This window comes from Peromyscus leucopus, chromosome 2, assembly GCF_004664715.2.
Source record: "Peromyscus leucopus breed LL Stock chromosome 2, UCI_PerLeu_2.1, whole genome shotgun sequence".
Classification (NCBI taxonomy): domain Eukaryota; kingdom Metazoa; phylum Chordata; class Mammalia; order Rodentia; family Cricetidae; genus Peromyscus; species Peromyscus leucopus.
The window spans coordinates 115403192-115419537 of NC_051064.1; the positions used below are offsets into that span (position 1 = coordinate 115403192).

A 16346-nucleotide genomic window follows, 5' to 3' on the forward strand; every position below is an offset into this window, starting at 1 on the left:
GTGCACTCATGCTTTTCTTAATGAAGCTAAGTCCCATTTTCACAGTAACTCTCAAATGAAATTCATCCTTTGAGTTAGATGAAATTATCTCTAAAGTCCCCTAGTTAATATCATCCTTCATCAATAATAACCTAGAATATACAAAAGTTCTTTTCTCTTATGAAGTCTAAAGTTTCTGAAGCTAAAATTTTATGGTCGTTTGCACTTTGGGCAAATAAAGGCTAGAATGAAGAACTCCTTTCTATTCTCCTCCACATTGTGTAGAATGTAATCTACCGGGTGACAGACCTAGTGCATGCTGGCTTATCTGAATGTTTTATGGGTATAACGATCAATAAAATGGTAGTGTGAGGACACTGTGAGTTAGATAAGTGAAAGGGAACCTTTCCGTTCTTTCCTGTCATTAGCCTGTGTCTTCTCTAAATCATTTTGAATCTTACTCATCGTGTCCTGATGTCCAGCACTGCAAGAGGCTGTTCAAAACATATCCTGTACCTTCCATACCATCTGTCTTAGCGCCCTTAAATTAAGATCACCCCTAATGTATGTAGTGTTCAGGCTAGTCTCATGAGAACAAAGAACACTTGGGAAAATATTAGGAAAGATGAATAATCCAGTTATTTGTTGCTGTATGTTTCTCTTTCTCTTTCTAACAATGTAAAAAAGCCTAGAAATTTTCAGCAATAACTCTAAAATCTGTCAAGTACCTATGAAAGAGAAAAAGTCTATTATGATACAGATTCCACAAACACCAAAAGTGAACAGAAATTAGTAATGATACCTCTGAAGGAATCCTGAGACCTTGCAAGCAATTGTGATGATAGCACTATAGGGTGGCAGCTTAGCCTGAGGTTCTCTGAAGAGTTTGAGACCCTCTTTGACAAAGAGTATTGGAATACACTAAAGTTCTGGGGTAAATAATTTTGTATTTATCACATTTGAGCATTGTATTTCAAGAAGAAATAGTTTTGGAACTCTTTACCTCTCATGAATTCACATGTTTTCCACTTGAGACAACAAACAAGTATTGCTTTGAGACAATATAAAACAAGTATAATGGTCAAATATATTACAGGATATGAAGGTCTGTTTGACATCAATGACATATACTCTGGTTTGAAGAGGACATCTGAAAGAGAACAGAAGCACTTGGTGTTATGAATTGGATATACATTTCAATGAAAAGATTCACATTACAGGCTTAGTCCTCAGTTGGCAGATCCAATCACTGGGAAGTGTCTGGATCACAAGGGCTCTGACTTTGTCAGTGGATTATTCCGTTGATGGATTCATAATTTGATGGGATTTTTTGAAAATGGCAAAAATGTTATTCAATGGGATTGAGTAGATAAAGTAGTTAAAAAGGGACATGCTTTTGAAGGATATATCTTGCCCATGTCCCACTTCCAATTGTTCTTTCTTGGCCATCTTAAGAGTTGGTTATTATTTGAAAGTGAGATAATCTAAACACCTGAAGAGAAAGATGATTAAATACTCAGGAAGTCTAGGGACACTTGCCACAGTGCCTGGAAAGTAGAGGGCCACTGAGGCAGCTGTGAAGAGGAGGGGGGTCAGATATGGAAACACTGAGAAGTTTTGGCAGAAGGGAATTCTGACTGTGAACATCATGATGGTCAGAGTTCCATTCATGGTGGCCAAGAGTAGGACCTGAGGATTGTAACAAGTTAATTTCTCAGTATCTGGACCTATCTTTCCTTCACATGTGGTTTATTGCTGGAAAGGAGGGAGAGAGATAAATCCCTGAGACATAGTGTAGTGGATTGCTTGTTTTCTGCAGCCCCTTTTCTGCAAAGTGGGTTACTTGAGCAGGGCCTGAGAGTACCAGGACCAGCATGCAGAGTGCTAGGTTCACTCTCTTCTCCCTGTCTAGTTCAGATTCCAGTGCTCTGTTTATGTCTACCAATCCCCAAATATTTGAGTAACACTATTTGGCTTCGATGCACCATTTGTGGTTGAACACTCCAAAAACACCTATTCTTTACATTTTGACCAATTGTGAGTTCCTGTGTTAACCAATATCCAATGCACAAAAACTTCCCTGAAATGATCTCAAAACTTCTCTAATATCTGGGTAGAGAGATTCCAATTTAAAAGGCAATTTGACACTGTATTCATTTAGCAAAATAATAGTAGTTTTAATCCTGGGGTCTATATGATTTACAAATAGCAGGTATATGTTTTTTCCTGTGGAACAAGCTTTAAATCCAGCTTTAAATCCATAGAAAGTGGTTGATTTTCCCCATAATATTCATGCTACTATTATACCCATGGCATATCATGCCCTGCTGATCTTTATTGAAGTTCACAGGATTCACATGTGGTTAAGACAGTCAATCACCTTTTTCTCCCAAATGTCCTTATATTCTGGGGACATTTGTGTCTCTCAATCTGACTCTCAGACTATTGAAACAATGTGCCCCCAAAGAAATGAGAATTTTCCCAGGGATCTCATACTGGGAGAAGGAAAAGGCTATAGTACAAGGGGAAACTTGTCTCCACTGAATAAATATTTCACACAGATCTAGCAACTTGTCAGACTCCCTTGTAGGATGAAACTGAAACCCAAACAATAATGAGTCAGTTGTGGAGGTACCACAACTTGACCAGGACTTCTTAGATTTTACCTAGGGCTTATTTTAGCCAGAAGGGTCTGCTCTTACTTGCAGGGTTCTTATTAGCATGGAAGAAATTGCACAACTGGAAATTTTGTGTACAGTAGCTCATATTAAATTCCAAACACTGTACATAGGACAATCTACAAGCTATTCATTTTGCAGGGTGCAAATTACATACCAGGAACCCTCACACAAAGAGACTCACCAAAACTGAATGAACATATCCTTAGTTATCTCCTTAAACCTTAATCTCACTTAGGGTTCTTGAAGATGGACTTGGGAAATCACTGGATCTCTTTGCCCCTCTTCCCAAAGTAGCCCCATTGAATAAATCTATCTTTTCTATTTTTCCTATTAACTTAGCTATTTTAAGTGGTTCCTTGGCACAGACTTTGGAAACGATTTTAGTATCAGGTTCTCTCCTTCCACCATATGGGTTCCAAGAACTGAACTAATGTCCAAAGGTTTTCTAACTGCTTATCCATGTTGCCTTCCCTTGCTAACAAGGTAAAAAAACCTTCTTTCATCTATTTCTGTCCTATTATGGGACTAACAACTTCCAAATCTTGTTTTTCCTCTGAGTCTAGTTTCATTAACTAACAGCCTTCATCTACATATACAGTACAAAGTAGATAGATAATTAAGTGTGGCTGTTAAGCATACATTTCCTTCTTCAACAGCACTCTTGCATGGAAAATTGAGTTTTATAATCCTGCCTCTTTACTTACATGTTGTATTAGAAACTTTTATCACTCTAACAAAATGTTTTTAAAAATGTTTGAAGGATGAATGCCTTATTTTGGCTCATGATTTCACATGGTTTATTCCAAGGTTGCCTTGGTCCTTGATTTCTGGGCCACTGATAAGACAAACAGCATGGAGGCTAACACAGGAAGGGTAGAACTGCTAGCTCAGACTCCAAGTACACTGCTCTGAGACAGAGAGCAGAAAATGGATTTTTTTTCACCAATACTGTCTTGTCATGCAAGAGGAGTCACTATTGCATCAAATGCCCTGCAATTGGACTCATGAGAACTACAGGCATATTCTATGGCACGGATCACCAGGCTGTCATAAGGCTGCCAGGCTTGATTGTGGTTGAAGCTTTGTCTTTACTTCTCCCTCCAGAATCTGGGATAGGACTGAGGACTGGAGGCCATTTCCTGGTTCTCTATGTGTAATCTTCTTGTTCCTAGCCTTTCAGTCCCCCCTGCCATCTCTTTCATGCTTCCTCGTGCTTTATTTTTGTATTCATAATATGTCCTTTTACCTGTTGCCTTGACTCCTATTATCTACAAAGGCACATACAGAAAGATTCTAATCTTCCTTTTACCTCATAAGTTATATATGTTATTTTCCAGATGAGACAAAATGATAATTTTAAAGGAGAAGCAATATTCAAGGGCCCAAATTAGAAATAGGAATCTAGAAATTTATGTGGAAGTCACACCTTTTGAATCCTTAACACAGAATGAGAGCTCATTGTCCAATTATTTCAATAGCTTCTCTAAGATTTATTTTCTATGTATGAGTGAGAGTGGATGTCTGTGAGTGTGCATGTGCACATGCCTCCAGGAGCATGTGGTGTCCAGAGGAGGGCACTGGATCCCCTTGATCTAGGGTTACAGATGGTTGTGAGCCATCCAGTATGGGTGCTAGGAACCAAACAGGCCCTCATAGGGAACAAGTTTTCTTAATCTCTGAGACTTCTCTCCAGCCCCAATATCTTTCTTTAAAACATTGTTCATAGCATCCAGGATTTTTCTGATTTCCAGCAACTCAAATAGTGCAGCTCTACAGCACTTTGTAACTTGTAATATAACTTCACATTTATTATTTCACTTAATTTCTCCTCAATTTGAATCCTTGATTAAAACAATTCATCTTTGATAGAACCAAGGCATAAGAACATACCTGGTAGAACAATGCTTCTTTTTATCTCTTGATTAGTAGTTACATTGTAAATGGAACAAGTAACAGGACCATGTGTTCTGTTCTTCAGAAGAATGCTGCTCTTCAAGTACAATAATCCATCCTGAGAGTCAAATTTTGATGAATGTGGAATTATATTCCCCTTGCTGTCTCTCCATGTCATCTCAGCAGGTGGGATCAACCTTCCTGAAGTACACTCCACCAGTACCCCTTCTGCATCTGGAACCTGAATGTTAATCTGTATATCCAAGCTCATAGCTAGGAAGAGAAGAAAGACGGTGTTATGATTGGTAGTGTGGATTCAAGAGAAGAAAAGTTTGTAGAAGTGCTCATTCTCAAATGGATGCTACCTGTGTCCCATATGTGGGTAGACACAATTAGGGCAAAAGCAATACTTCTATGTAAACACAAGCTGAAAAGAGACAAAAACACAATCAGAGAAAAGCTGATAAATCATCATACTTCATGAAATTTAGTAATTTCTGTGCATCAGAATATGGACAAAAAGAGAAAGCTACAGACTAGAAGATAGCTATACTATATCTGAGAAAGGAACTGTGTTCAAAATAGATAGCAGGTGCTGATTTTATAAAAATTCAAGCTAATTTTCTAAAATAGGAAAACAGTATGGATGTATTTAATTTAAAGTGATGTCCTAATGACCAAAAAAGTATATGAAAGGATGTCCAACATCATCAGCCATCAGGGAAATGCAAAGCAAAACCTCATTGAAATATAATTGATCCCTATTACAATGTTAAAGTACCAGGACAAGGACTGACTTTGCCACAGATCATAAAATAGAGGACTCTATTTATATGGAAAAGTATCAGTATCAACTAAAGTTATACATATAGCACTGTCCACAACCCAGAAATTTTTAGTAGATGTTTACATTGTTTTAAGAATTATTAATGACAGTATTAATCCTAATAACCCTAAAACACAAAGCAACAAAAGTAATACAAACAAATCCAAATGCTAATACTGAAAACATATCCAAAAGAACAAACTCCTGTCATCATAAATGATTAATGGTGAATAATTTTGGCTGTTATAGAGATTGTTATAAATGACATGATACAGTAACATTTGTGATTAATGGCAAAGGAAGTTAGAACAATGGTCACTTTGGCAAGAAGAGTATGGTATTGACTAGGAAAGGTTAACACAACATTTTGGGATGCTACAAATGTTCAGTATCTGGAGCTGAAGAATGGATTCATGAATGTCCCTATAAGCAAAACTTCATTGAGTTGTACACTTAATGTACTTTACTGTGTGTACATATATCTCAATACAAAAAGATAAACAATAAATCCAAGACAAATCCAAATTCAACTAGGTACTCCCATCTCTACACTAGCTACTTTGGCATTTACATCACCATATTTGGAACATAGACACGGAATAAAGTTCTTTAGAAAGTTATACCTCTATGCAAATAGCAAATAAACATAGTTTTTAAAACAAATTTTAGAAATTAATATATTAATACATTTAGAGTTCTTGCTGTCAAAACTCTAAGTGATGTGGTAAGAGAGAATTATGTGAAAACTGAAACAACTTCCCTGCTGAAAACAAACTCAAAATGTTGATAAACTGAAAAACTATTTCCCATAATTAATTAAAACCCCTACAAAATAAGCATCCACTGGAGGATCAAAATGGGGAAGCTGCTAGGCGCAGAGAGATGCTCAATGTATCTGCTTCTGTATCACTTACTGGGGGGAGGAATTCAATAATTTAAAGTGATGATTGATGATCAGAATTCTCAACCCAAGAAGGTAAAGATGATGTTGGGTCAATCCATCTCATATCCAGGTGAATACAAGAAGAGAGAAAAGAAACAGTGAGCATAGCGTTTAGGAGCTAGGGAAGCTCTTCATGAACTGAGTTTATCACCTGCTCATTTAGAAACCTCACTACAGAAGGGAATGCTATAAATTGTGCTCCTGTAAGTGCCACACCAAAGTAAAAGGATCTATTCTATGTACACACAGAGATGTCAGTACTCTCTAAAAAGCTCAATCATTCAAGAAAGTGTAACTAAATTACAAGGGATCATGCAGAATTTCATGTGACTTGATAGATCAATACTAAAATTTTCATACACATATTTATACTTATGTGAAGTTTTATATGTAATAATTTAAATTGGTAACTTTGAATTTGTATATAATATCTTGAAATAATAATAAATCTTCCATTCTTATTTTAATGATGTATGTTTCTTTAACATATCTTTCATTATTCTTTAATGGTGCAGTATAATAGTTCAGTAGATCTATATAGTAGAACACAAGTAAAGTGGTTTTAAGTGATCACAAGATAAAATTCTCCAAAACTGTGAAAAGAATAGCAAAACATTCATACAAAATTACTTAAAACTCATATTTTAAAAGCAATTTGCAAAACTTGTACATAGTTCATTTCAAATTATCGAAAAGAATACATGGATATATAAGTATTTTCATGTATACATGCCTGCATGCATTTCTATACATACACAAATATATGTGCATGTTTGTTTTATACTTGGTGTATAAATATGTGTGTACTCCTATGCATGTAATCTCAGGCATTGATATATAAGAAGAAAATTATATTAGCTTCACTTGGGAGATTAATTCATGATTTCATATTTATGTGAAGGATGACATTTCACAACGGATCCATTGATTTTTTTTTTATTTATGTCCTCAGGTGAAGCTGGCACCCTCTCTTAGAGCAAATATCTCTCTTCAGGAAATGGAGACCATCCCAGAAACTGTGACTAGGCACAATGCAGAAACAAAAGATTGTGGGAAGCCCAACCCACAAGCTACATCTACATTATAGTTTCTACTTCTACAGCTCAGAGAACATAGTACAAGAGGGGATGGAAATTTTGTAAGAGCCAGAATGCCAGGTCTGCACTGAGACAGTCAGTCTTTCCAAGAAATGGCTAATAAACAATACTAGAACAATGGCAATATCAACAGGCATATTAATGTTGAAGGAAGAAATCAGGATTCAACCCTAGACAAAGAACTATAAGCAACTAATGATTGCTGGGAGAAGGAGCACCTTTTTTGGTTCTCCAATGCAGAGTGATCAGTCTTGAAAGACTATATACACACAAACAGCACAAAAATACTCAACAAGTTTTATATATATATATATGACAGGAATAATTAAATAAAAATGCTGTCAACTTGAGATTGGTGGAGTGACATAAGAGGGCAGGAAGGATACCTGGGAGTGTCTGGATGAAAGAAGGTGATATAATTCTATTTCAATTAAAAATGTATTTGCAGATAATAATTTTCTCATTTTTGAAATTATAGTTACATAATTTCCTGCCTTTCCTCCCTTCCCTGAACCCTTCTCATGTACCCCCTTGCTCTCTCAATTAAATTCATGGCCTCTTTTTCTTGAATTATTGTTACAAATACACTATTTTATGTTGTTTGGTTTGGTTTGGTTGTTTTGCTTTTGAGACAGTGTCTTATTACATTGTTCTGATGGCTTGGAACTCTTGATGTACACCAAGGAGGTCTTTAACTCACAGAGATCCACCTGTCCCTGATTCCCAAGCTTTAGGATTAAAGGCTGCCTTTTCTCTTTATTGACAGTTTCTTTGCTACAAACTATTTAATTTCGTGACGTACCATTAGCCTATTCTTGGCCTTATTCCTATGCTATTGGATTTTGTATGCAGAGACTCGTGGGTGCTCAAGATACTTGGAATAAATGATAGTTAAAGGTCAGGGAACATTGGGAAAGAGGAAGCAGAGAAAATGTAAGAGCCAGGTGATAGGGAAAACTGCTATAAAATGCTATCTTAAAGAATAACACAGCCATTGAAAACATAATCTCAAGCAGCTTTAGTAGCCTACAATAGACCTTCATAAGACTGAGACTGTCAGTGAATACCCTAACTGTCATCACAGAGTTTTTCTCCAAAGACTGATGGAAGCAGGTGCAGTGATCCACAGCCAAACACCAGGTAGAGCTCCAGAAGTCCAGTCAAAGAGAGAGAAGAGGGATTTTATTAGCAAGTGCATCAGGATCATGTTGGGAAACTTGCAGAGATGACCAAAGCCAACTAGTTGGAACTCATGAAAGTTGGATCAAGGGCTGTGGAGCCTGCATGGGACTGGACTAGGGCCTCTGCATGGTAAGATAGATGTGTAGCTTGGTCTGCTTGGGGACCCCCTGGCAGTAGGATCAGAATCCATCCCTGCTGCATGAGTGGGCTTTTTGGAGCCTACTACCTATGATGGGACACCTCGTGTAGCCTTGCGGCAAGGGGAAGGGCTTGGACTTGCCTCTACTGGATATGCCTCGCTATGGGAAGCCCTTGTCCTCGTGTGGGGTGGGGGAGTATGGGGTAGGTTGGGACGGGGAGGCTGGGGTGGTGAGAGAAGGGAAGAAGGGTAACTTTGGTGTGTAAAATGAATGAAAAAAATCTTAATTAAAAAAAAAGACTGAGACTGTCATCATCATTCAGAAAATTATGATGCTAGAAGGACCAAGAGTAATGGTCCTACTCCTCCACGCTGAACTTTTGGCTATTGGTGGATTTTAAGGCAGAAACAGTCATTGTCTTCTGTTATGTGAACCCACCATATCACAATAGATAGTCCCAAACTTGTGGGTACACAAACAATCCTGATTAATATCAGTGGGTTACAAAACAAAGCACAAAGCACGATTCTGAGGAGGGGACATGTCAGGAAAAGAGGAGATGACAAGGGTGAAAGGGGAATAAGAGAGAGTTGGGGAGGAGTATGCAGAATGCCTTGTAAGCATGTGTGAAATTGTCAAAGAACAAATTTAGTCAATAAAATGGGGAGGATGTCTCTACCTTGGGTGAGTACGGTGATCTGTAAGAGAAGAAAGGCCATGAAGAATCCAGCTAAACACGAAGCTACAGACGCCATCACACCTAGAAAATGAAATTGTAATCATGGTATCAATTTTGGGGCAGTAAGAATCATGACAACACAGAGAAACACAAGAGACCATTCCGAAATTCTGTCTTGTGAGAAAATTCCCCTTGCAAGGAAGTCTTAGTGACTGCTGCCAACCCATGAGGCAATCTCTTCTAGCATCCTGTCTTGTTCTGCACTTGGCTCCATGCCTTCAGGAGATTAACTTCACTGAAGGGAGCATTATTCATCCATAAAGAAGAATGAAATCCTGTCATTTGTAACTAAATGGATAGAACTGGAGGATATTATGTTTCACAAAACAAGTCAGACACAGAAACCTAATTACATTGTGCATGTGTGGAACCAAAGCCAACCTAGACAATTACTTCAGAACAAAGTCAATCTAAGTAATTTCCTCAGAAGACCGGAGACACACAATCACCACTTCACATCATATGTAAATATGACCCATATAAATCAATAATATGAAGGTGAATGATAAGACTATAGAGACATTAGATTATTTTATAATGACACATTTTATGAAATTAGGACAAGAACAAATGTGTTAGGTTATGAATAAAATAGCAAAAGAAAATGTTTGGTACAACTCCATTAATGTATTCATTTTTCATTTTTATTTATTGAGGTGTTACTGACAAAATATATATATATATAGTAATGGTATGCAATACAGTGTTCTGATACATCTTGATGTTGTGAAGTGATTTCTATAGCCACATTATTAAGATATCTATCAGCTAAAATATTTACCTTTGTGTGGGTGATAAGAACATTTAAAATCTACCATCTTAGAAACTCTCAAGTACTCTATATACTGTTATTAAGTATAGTCAACATGCTATGCAACAGATTCTAGAACTTACTCATCCTGACTGAAACTTTGTTTCTACTTTTCCCAGTAAGGTCCAGAACACATGACTAGAATCTAGCAAACAGTATTAGATATTCTGTCTATATAAGTTCAACTTTTATACATTATATGTATAAGAAATATCATGTATGTTGTGTTTGAATTATTTCACTTAACATAATGTCATCCAGGTTCTTGAGAGTCATCACAAATGCTGGGATTTCCTGCTTTTAAAAAGGTTGGAATTTATTTCAGTACATATATATATATATACCATATTTCCTCATTTATCAACCCTCAATGGATGTATAGGTGGTTTTCATTTTTTGTCAACTTGTGAACAGTGATGCATAAACTTTGAATGGAGGTGTCTCTTTAACATACTGATTTTTCTTCCTCTGGATCATATAATCTCTTGATTTTCAAGCATACACATTCATGTGTTTAGAACCAGCAAAGTTATATGTCATGATCTTTTAAAATTATCCTTGTTACTGAGGACAATCTTGGCTTCTAATCCCTGTGAAATGAAGCAATTAGCTTACTTTTATTTTAGCTATACTTTAAAATAAAATAATTACATTCTTCATTATTATCACAATCATATTCTTCATTATTATCAGGTGCTCAAAATGATGAATAGTGTGAATTTACCATGGTGTTCCTCAGTATTCTTCTATTTGTTTCTCTTTACTAATTTTCAGATAATGAAAGTTAAAATAAATATACTGTCTGACGTTAATAAAGATCTACAATGTATATTTCTTTGCTTAAATACTTAAAAATGGCAAAGAAATGACAGGGAAGTAAAAACAAAAATATCTTTACAGAATAAAATGACTCTGAAGTCAAGAATAAAGAGAAGAATACTGCGCAGAACATATGACCAAGCAAATGAGCAATGACCACGATGGGCCATTTAAAAGCTGCTTTAAAGTTTCCTACATCCTTCACCAAAGAAAGTAGAGGACATATAAATAAAGACAGCCAGTGTAGAAATAATATCATCTGATTACATGGGGTATCTGAGCATCAATCAGCTGTGTCCCTTTTATTAAAACGGTCACTATGAGATGTGCTATGGACAGATGACAGTCAGTAGGGTTTTCTGTGAGAACTCTGGGGAATAGATGTACCCAGCAGCTTATTTTTCCACTCTGACATGTACATTCCATTTCAAGAGAAAGCTGAAGGCGGCACCCTACCCCCGTGTAGGATTGTTTGTTTAAGCTCATCTTTAACATTAGGGTTCCACCAATAATGTTCAAGTAAGTATGAGTTTTAGGTTGACTTGACTCTCCCTGAAAATAAAACATGAAGCAATATTGTCACTTGTTATATGATCTGGGTAATTTAAAATGGCTACGGTGAAGAAACTCCCAAAGGTGTCATAATGATGCAACATAGGGAAATGCTGTGGACTATGTTCTGAGTCTTTGAAAGTGGAAACTACGGGACCTTCCTTTTCTTGATAAATTTTTTAAAACATGTCTTTAAAATATTATAAACATCATTTGTATAAGAAAAAATCTTTGAAATCTTAGTCTTCAATTCTGGAGAACTAAATATTTTATCTAGCACCATAAGAAAATAAAGGTATCAATGTCACATCAATACTGTAAAAGAAAGAGGAAATTAAATAAATATAGAGAATATGATAGTGTACATAGAAGGCAATAAGAAAACTGCTTAATATTAATGAGCATAATCTAGTATTCTTCCACCTTCAATAAAATTAAAAATTCATTAGATCTTTTCAGAGTTTAAAGATATTATATCAGTATCACTGAGTGTGATATATGGTAGTTACAGATAGTGTAATACTAATGATTCAGTTTACAGATACAAATTATCTTTGTATTAAATTATATATTCAATAAAATTCTTACATAATGCTATCAAAATATTTTAACCTTCATTTTTATTTTATATGTATGAGTGTTTTGCTTGTATGTGTGTCTGTGTACCTCAAGTTTACAGTGCCTTTTTAGGCCAGAAGAGGGGTTATATCCACTGGGACTGTAACTACAGACAGTTGTGATCCACCATGTTTGCTGGGAATTGAACATAGGTCCTCTGGAAGAACAACAAGTGCTCTTAAGCACTGAGAGATCTCTACAGTCCCATGCTGTCAGAATATTAAGAGCAATAGAGCAGCTCAATCTCAGAATTTTTTGAAAGAAAAGGAAGTAAATCTTAACACATATAACACAGATGAAATCAAAGATAACTGTAGAACCATGCCTGCCTCTAATTCCCCACTTACTGAAGAGGAAAAAACAGAATCTAATCAGAAAGTTACACCATATTAAATATTTAAATAAATTAAAAATGATAAAAATAAAAACTCAGCAAGCAAGCCTTCAACTGATCTCTAATTTTGATACTGTGGAAGACTTTGGGACTCTATACAACCTTATCTAGCTGTCTGGTAATTAAATGCCTATGTTGGAAAATGAGAAACAAACACAGAGATGAAGTGAGTTTGGTCACTTGGGCCTAGACTATGCTGTGCCTTATTAGAGAATCTTCTGATGACTCTAGTGATGATGTATGTGATGCTCTTGTTAATGTCAGAGGTAATGGTGATCAATTACCACTATGGAGTCCTGAGTGTGAAAACAGAGAAGCAGTCACACATATACAAAGGGTATCCATGGAAAGGTTAGGATTTTCTCAAAAGACAGCCATTAGTTATCAGTCTCAAGAAGACACTATGAAGAGTAGCTCCATCACTAAAAATAGGTTTGCTGTTCAAAAAGAGACCTTCTAATTATCCTCACAGGAGACTGGTCAAGCAGTTGAGGTCAGGAGCTGAAGCAAAGCTTCATCAAAGCAGAGTGACTGCACTGAAATTTGATTCCATGTAAATGTTTCTAACATATAAGAGAAGATTTATTCACTTTTGTCTTGTACTTCTGTGTTCACTTTTTTCTAGAATGTCCACTATCCCAATCAAAGAATTACAGTGTATATCATCTCCAAAATCCACAAATGTGTTCCTGAGTCACTCTGTAGAAACTGATTAGAATTACCATTACAGACACATTTGCCTTTCCACAACACTCAAAAAGAATGTGCATTTCTAGTACCTTAGCAGGAAAAAAGATCTGCTTCTTTTCCACTCCATGAAGGAGTATTTTGCTGATATAAGAGCTTCAACATAGTTTTTTAGGAATCTTCAGTTTCTTTTCACTTTTTTTTGGCTGTACTCTTGCTGATGGCTCTTGATTTTAATTTGTTTCCCTCCTTGATAACATTTAGTGATTCTGATTTCAGTTTTTCATTTGTTTTGCTTTTGTTTCTTCCTCATGGAACATTGGTAAAGGATCCAGTATTTGACAGAAAGGTGGCATAAAAGCTGAATTTGTGAGAAAAAAGTACAAGAGAATGAACAAATTTAAAATTGCTGACATTTATTTAGCTGACTTTATATTTCACGCCAGAAGTATGAACCAGATCATGGAACATACCTGAAATACGCACAGAGAGGGAAGATGAGAGCAGAGAAGGGGGAGGGTGTTGAGCTGTAAGCTGAATAGGGTGGCTCACACATGCAATCCTAGAGTGGAAGATTGAGGAAGGAGAATTGCTATGAGTATGAGCTCGTCCTGGGCTACATAGTGAATTCCAAAGCAGCCTGGGTTATGTAGTGAATGCCTGTCTCAAACAATAACAACAAAATAATTCAATTTCTTCAAAGAATAAAAATGAAGTCATTCCATACCTTACCAGCACGGTTAGATGCAAATATATTAAGAGTTTATAAAAAGTACCCCATTCCCTTTTAATTTCCTCACATGTTCTAGCATTATACAACTGGAGCTGTTTATCTAGTAGAAAAGGCAGTCTTCAGTAAACACTGGTTTCAAGGAAGTAGTTACAATGACCTTCTGGGGCTGAAGAGATAACCCGGTGGTTAAGAGCATTTGCTGCTCTTCCAGAAGATGGGAGTTCACTTCCTATAATCCATATCTAGTGCTCATAACCACCTGCTCACAACTCCAGCTCAGGGAACCCAACTCCCTCTTCTGGCTTATGAAAGTATCAGCATCAGCATAGAATACACAAACACAGACATATATGCACATAAATAAATCAATCTTTTTTTATTATTTAAAAATTGGTTCCTGCTCCACGGTGAGCTCTTTCTCTCATTACTCCCACACTGGGTCATATCTGTATCCTAATCTCTTAACAAATGGTTTCCAGGAGCAGAGCATGCTTTATGTCATAATATAGTTATCTTGTACTTCACTAATTAATTCTGGTCAAGACTTCATAGGAAAAGAAAAACATGTGTATTCTTTCCTTTCGAAACAAGTTATAATCCATCTACTTAAATGAAAGATTTGTTTGCAAAAGTGACTTTAATACTAAATGTTTATTTTACCACTGTGTTGAATTTAAATGTGAACACTTCTGCTCAGATTGTGAGTTGTGTTCTGACTTAATGAGAAATTTTACATATATTTGAAATTAAAATATGCTCTCCCAGAGGAAACTCATTTTAGCTTCAGAATAATTATCATGACCAAAACTATTACTTCAGTATTTAAGTATAGACTGAAATAGAGAGTAATAGATCTTCCAAAAAAATCAAAAGTGTGAAATTTGAAAAATATACAGGACAAATGAGCACATCTTCAAAAAATAGAAGAAGAGGGAATTCTTGGCTTTCAGATGTACTCTACCAAATGCTTAAAATAGAGATCACAGAATAAAATAAAGCAATAGCAGTAAATACAAATCTAGATTAAAGGAGTGAATTTCTATAAATAATATATTTGTAGTCAGGCATGGTGCTTCACACCTTTAATTCAAGAACTCAGGAAAGTCAGGGATGTACATATATCTCCAAGTATATTTAAAGGGCAGTTTACTTTTGATCACCTAAAGGAAGGTAACAGGCAGGGATGGACATCACATGCAAAAGTAAAATTTATCTTTACAGTAACTTCAAGAATAGGGTGGAAAACTATCACTATGTACTTCATCTTATATGTTACACAATGACTCATATGATTTTAAGTTAAAAATTGACAAAGTTGAATATTGTAAATCTACAGATAGTTCTTACAATAAATATATGGGAAAAATGAGAAAGCTTAGAGGGTAAAGCTGCTAAGCAAAGCCTGATGACAAAAGTTCAATCCCAGGGATCCACATGGAAGAAGGAGAGAACAGACTCCCTCAAGTTGTTCTCTGACCTCCACAGACACAGAAGGGCATGAACATGTGTAGGAGAATGTGTGTGTACATGCACACAAGTGTGCACACATAAATAAATAAATGTAAAGAATAATGTAAATTAAATACACTACTACTAAAATGAAATAGACTACTAAGATACTCAACAAGCACAAAACAAGGCACAAAGTAAGACACCAAGACAAAAAAATTCTTTTTTAAAAATGTGTTGACAGTGAGATTAGAAAGATGGTTCAGTGGCTGAGAGCACATACCTTCTAGCAAAGGACTCAAATTCAACTCCCAGCACCACATCAGGCATCTCACAACCACCTGCAATTCCAGTTCCACTTCTGCAGCCACCTGCATTCACACGCACATACCCACACAGAGATACAACAAAATAAAATAAAATTTTAAGAGTATACAAACAGGCCTCTAGCTACCACCAACTCAATGGCCAAGAATTTCATCAGGCAGCATCTGAGGGCTAGAGAAGTTTCCCCAGTTTGCTTGTAGCTCACTTATCTGATATTCCCACTAATGTATTTTTAAAGCATCTTGATTTATGATTTTCTTTGTCCTCTTACTTCATGAAACTGTTCCCAGCAGTTTCACCTAAATTTTTATTCCTGGGCCATGACCACTCATGTTTGGCTGCAGAATAAATTGTGTCTTATTCTCTAAGATTAGACAGTTTTGGATTAATACTTGAAGCAACAATGAATGATTGGAAGTTGTTCCAAAGTTCAACTTCTGAGAGATAGTGCTCCCATACTAAAAGTGAGATTTAAA

The 16346-nt window shown here is 36.1% G+C and overlaps 1 protein-coding gene across 1 annotated transcript; it reads right to left on the reverse strand.

The window, feature by feature from the left end:
* Window positions 1–699: 699 nt before the first annotated feature.
* Window positions 700–9496, reverse strand: LOC114707402 (selection and upkeep of intraepithelial T-cells protein 10-like). The gene is made up of 4 exons (XM_037203337.1): window positions 9421–9496; window positions 4551–4826; window positions 983–1129; window positions 700–707 (listed from the first exon to the last, which is right to left on the reverse strand). The coding sequence occupies exons 1-4, from the start codon at window positions 9494–9496 to the stop codon at window positions 700–702; spliced, it is 507 nt and encodes a 168-aa protein (XP_037059232.1).
* Between the last annotated feature and the right edge of the window lie 6850 nt (window positions 9497–16346).

What these genes read in the sequence shown, in the direction of transcription:
- LOC114707402 (XM_037203337.1), bottom strand. Translation starts at nt 9,496, where the DNA reads ATGGCGTCTGTAGCTTCGTGTTTAGCTGGATTCTTCATGGCCTTTCTT. An exon ending in GATCACCGTACTCACCCAAG is followed by an intron (nt 4,827 to 9,420) that starts GTAGAGACATCC and finishes TTCTCTTCCTAG; the next exon opens with CTATGAGCTTGGATATACAG. An exon ending in AAGAAGCATTGTTCTACCAG is followed by an intron (nt 1,130 to 4,550) that starts GTATGTTCTTAT and finishes GTTCTCTTTCAG; the next exon opens with ATGTCCTCTTCAAACCAGAG.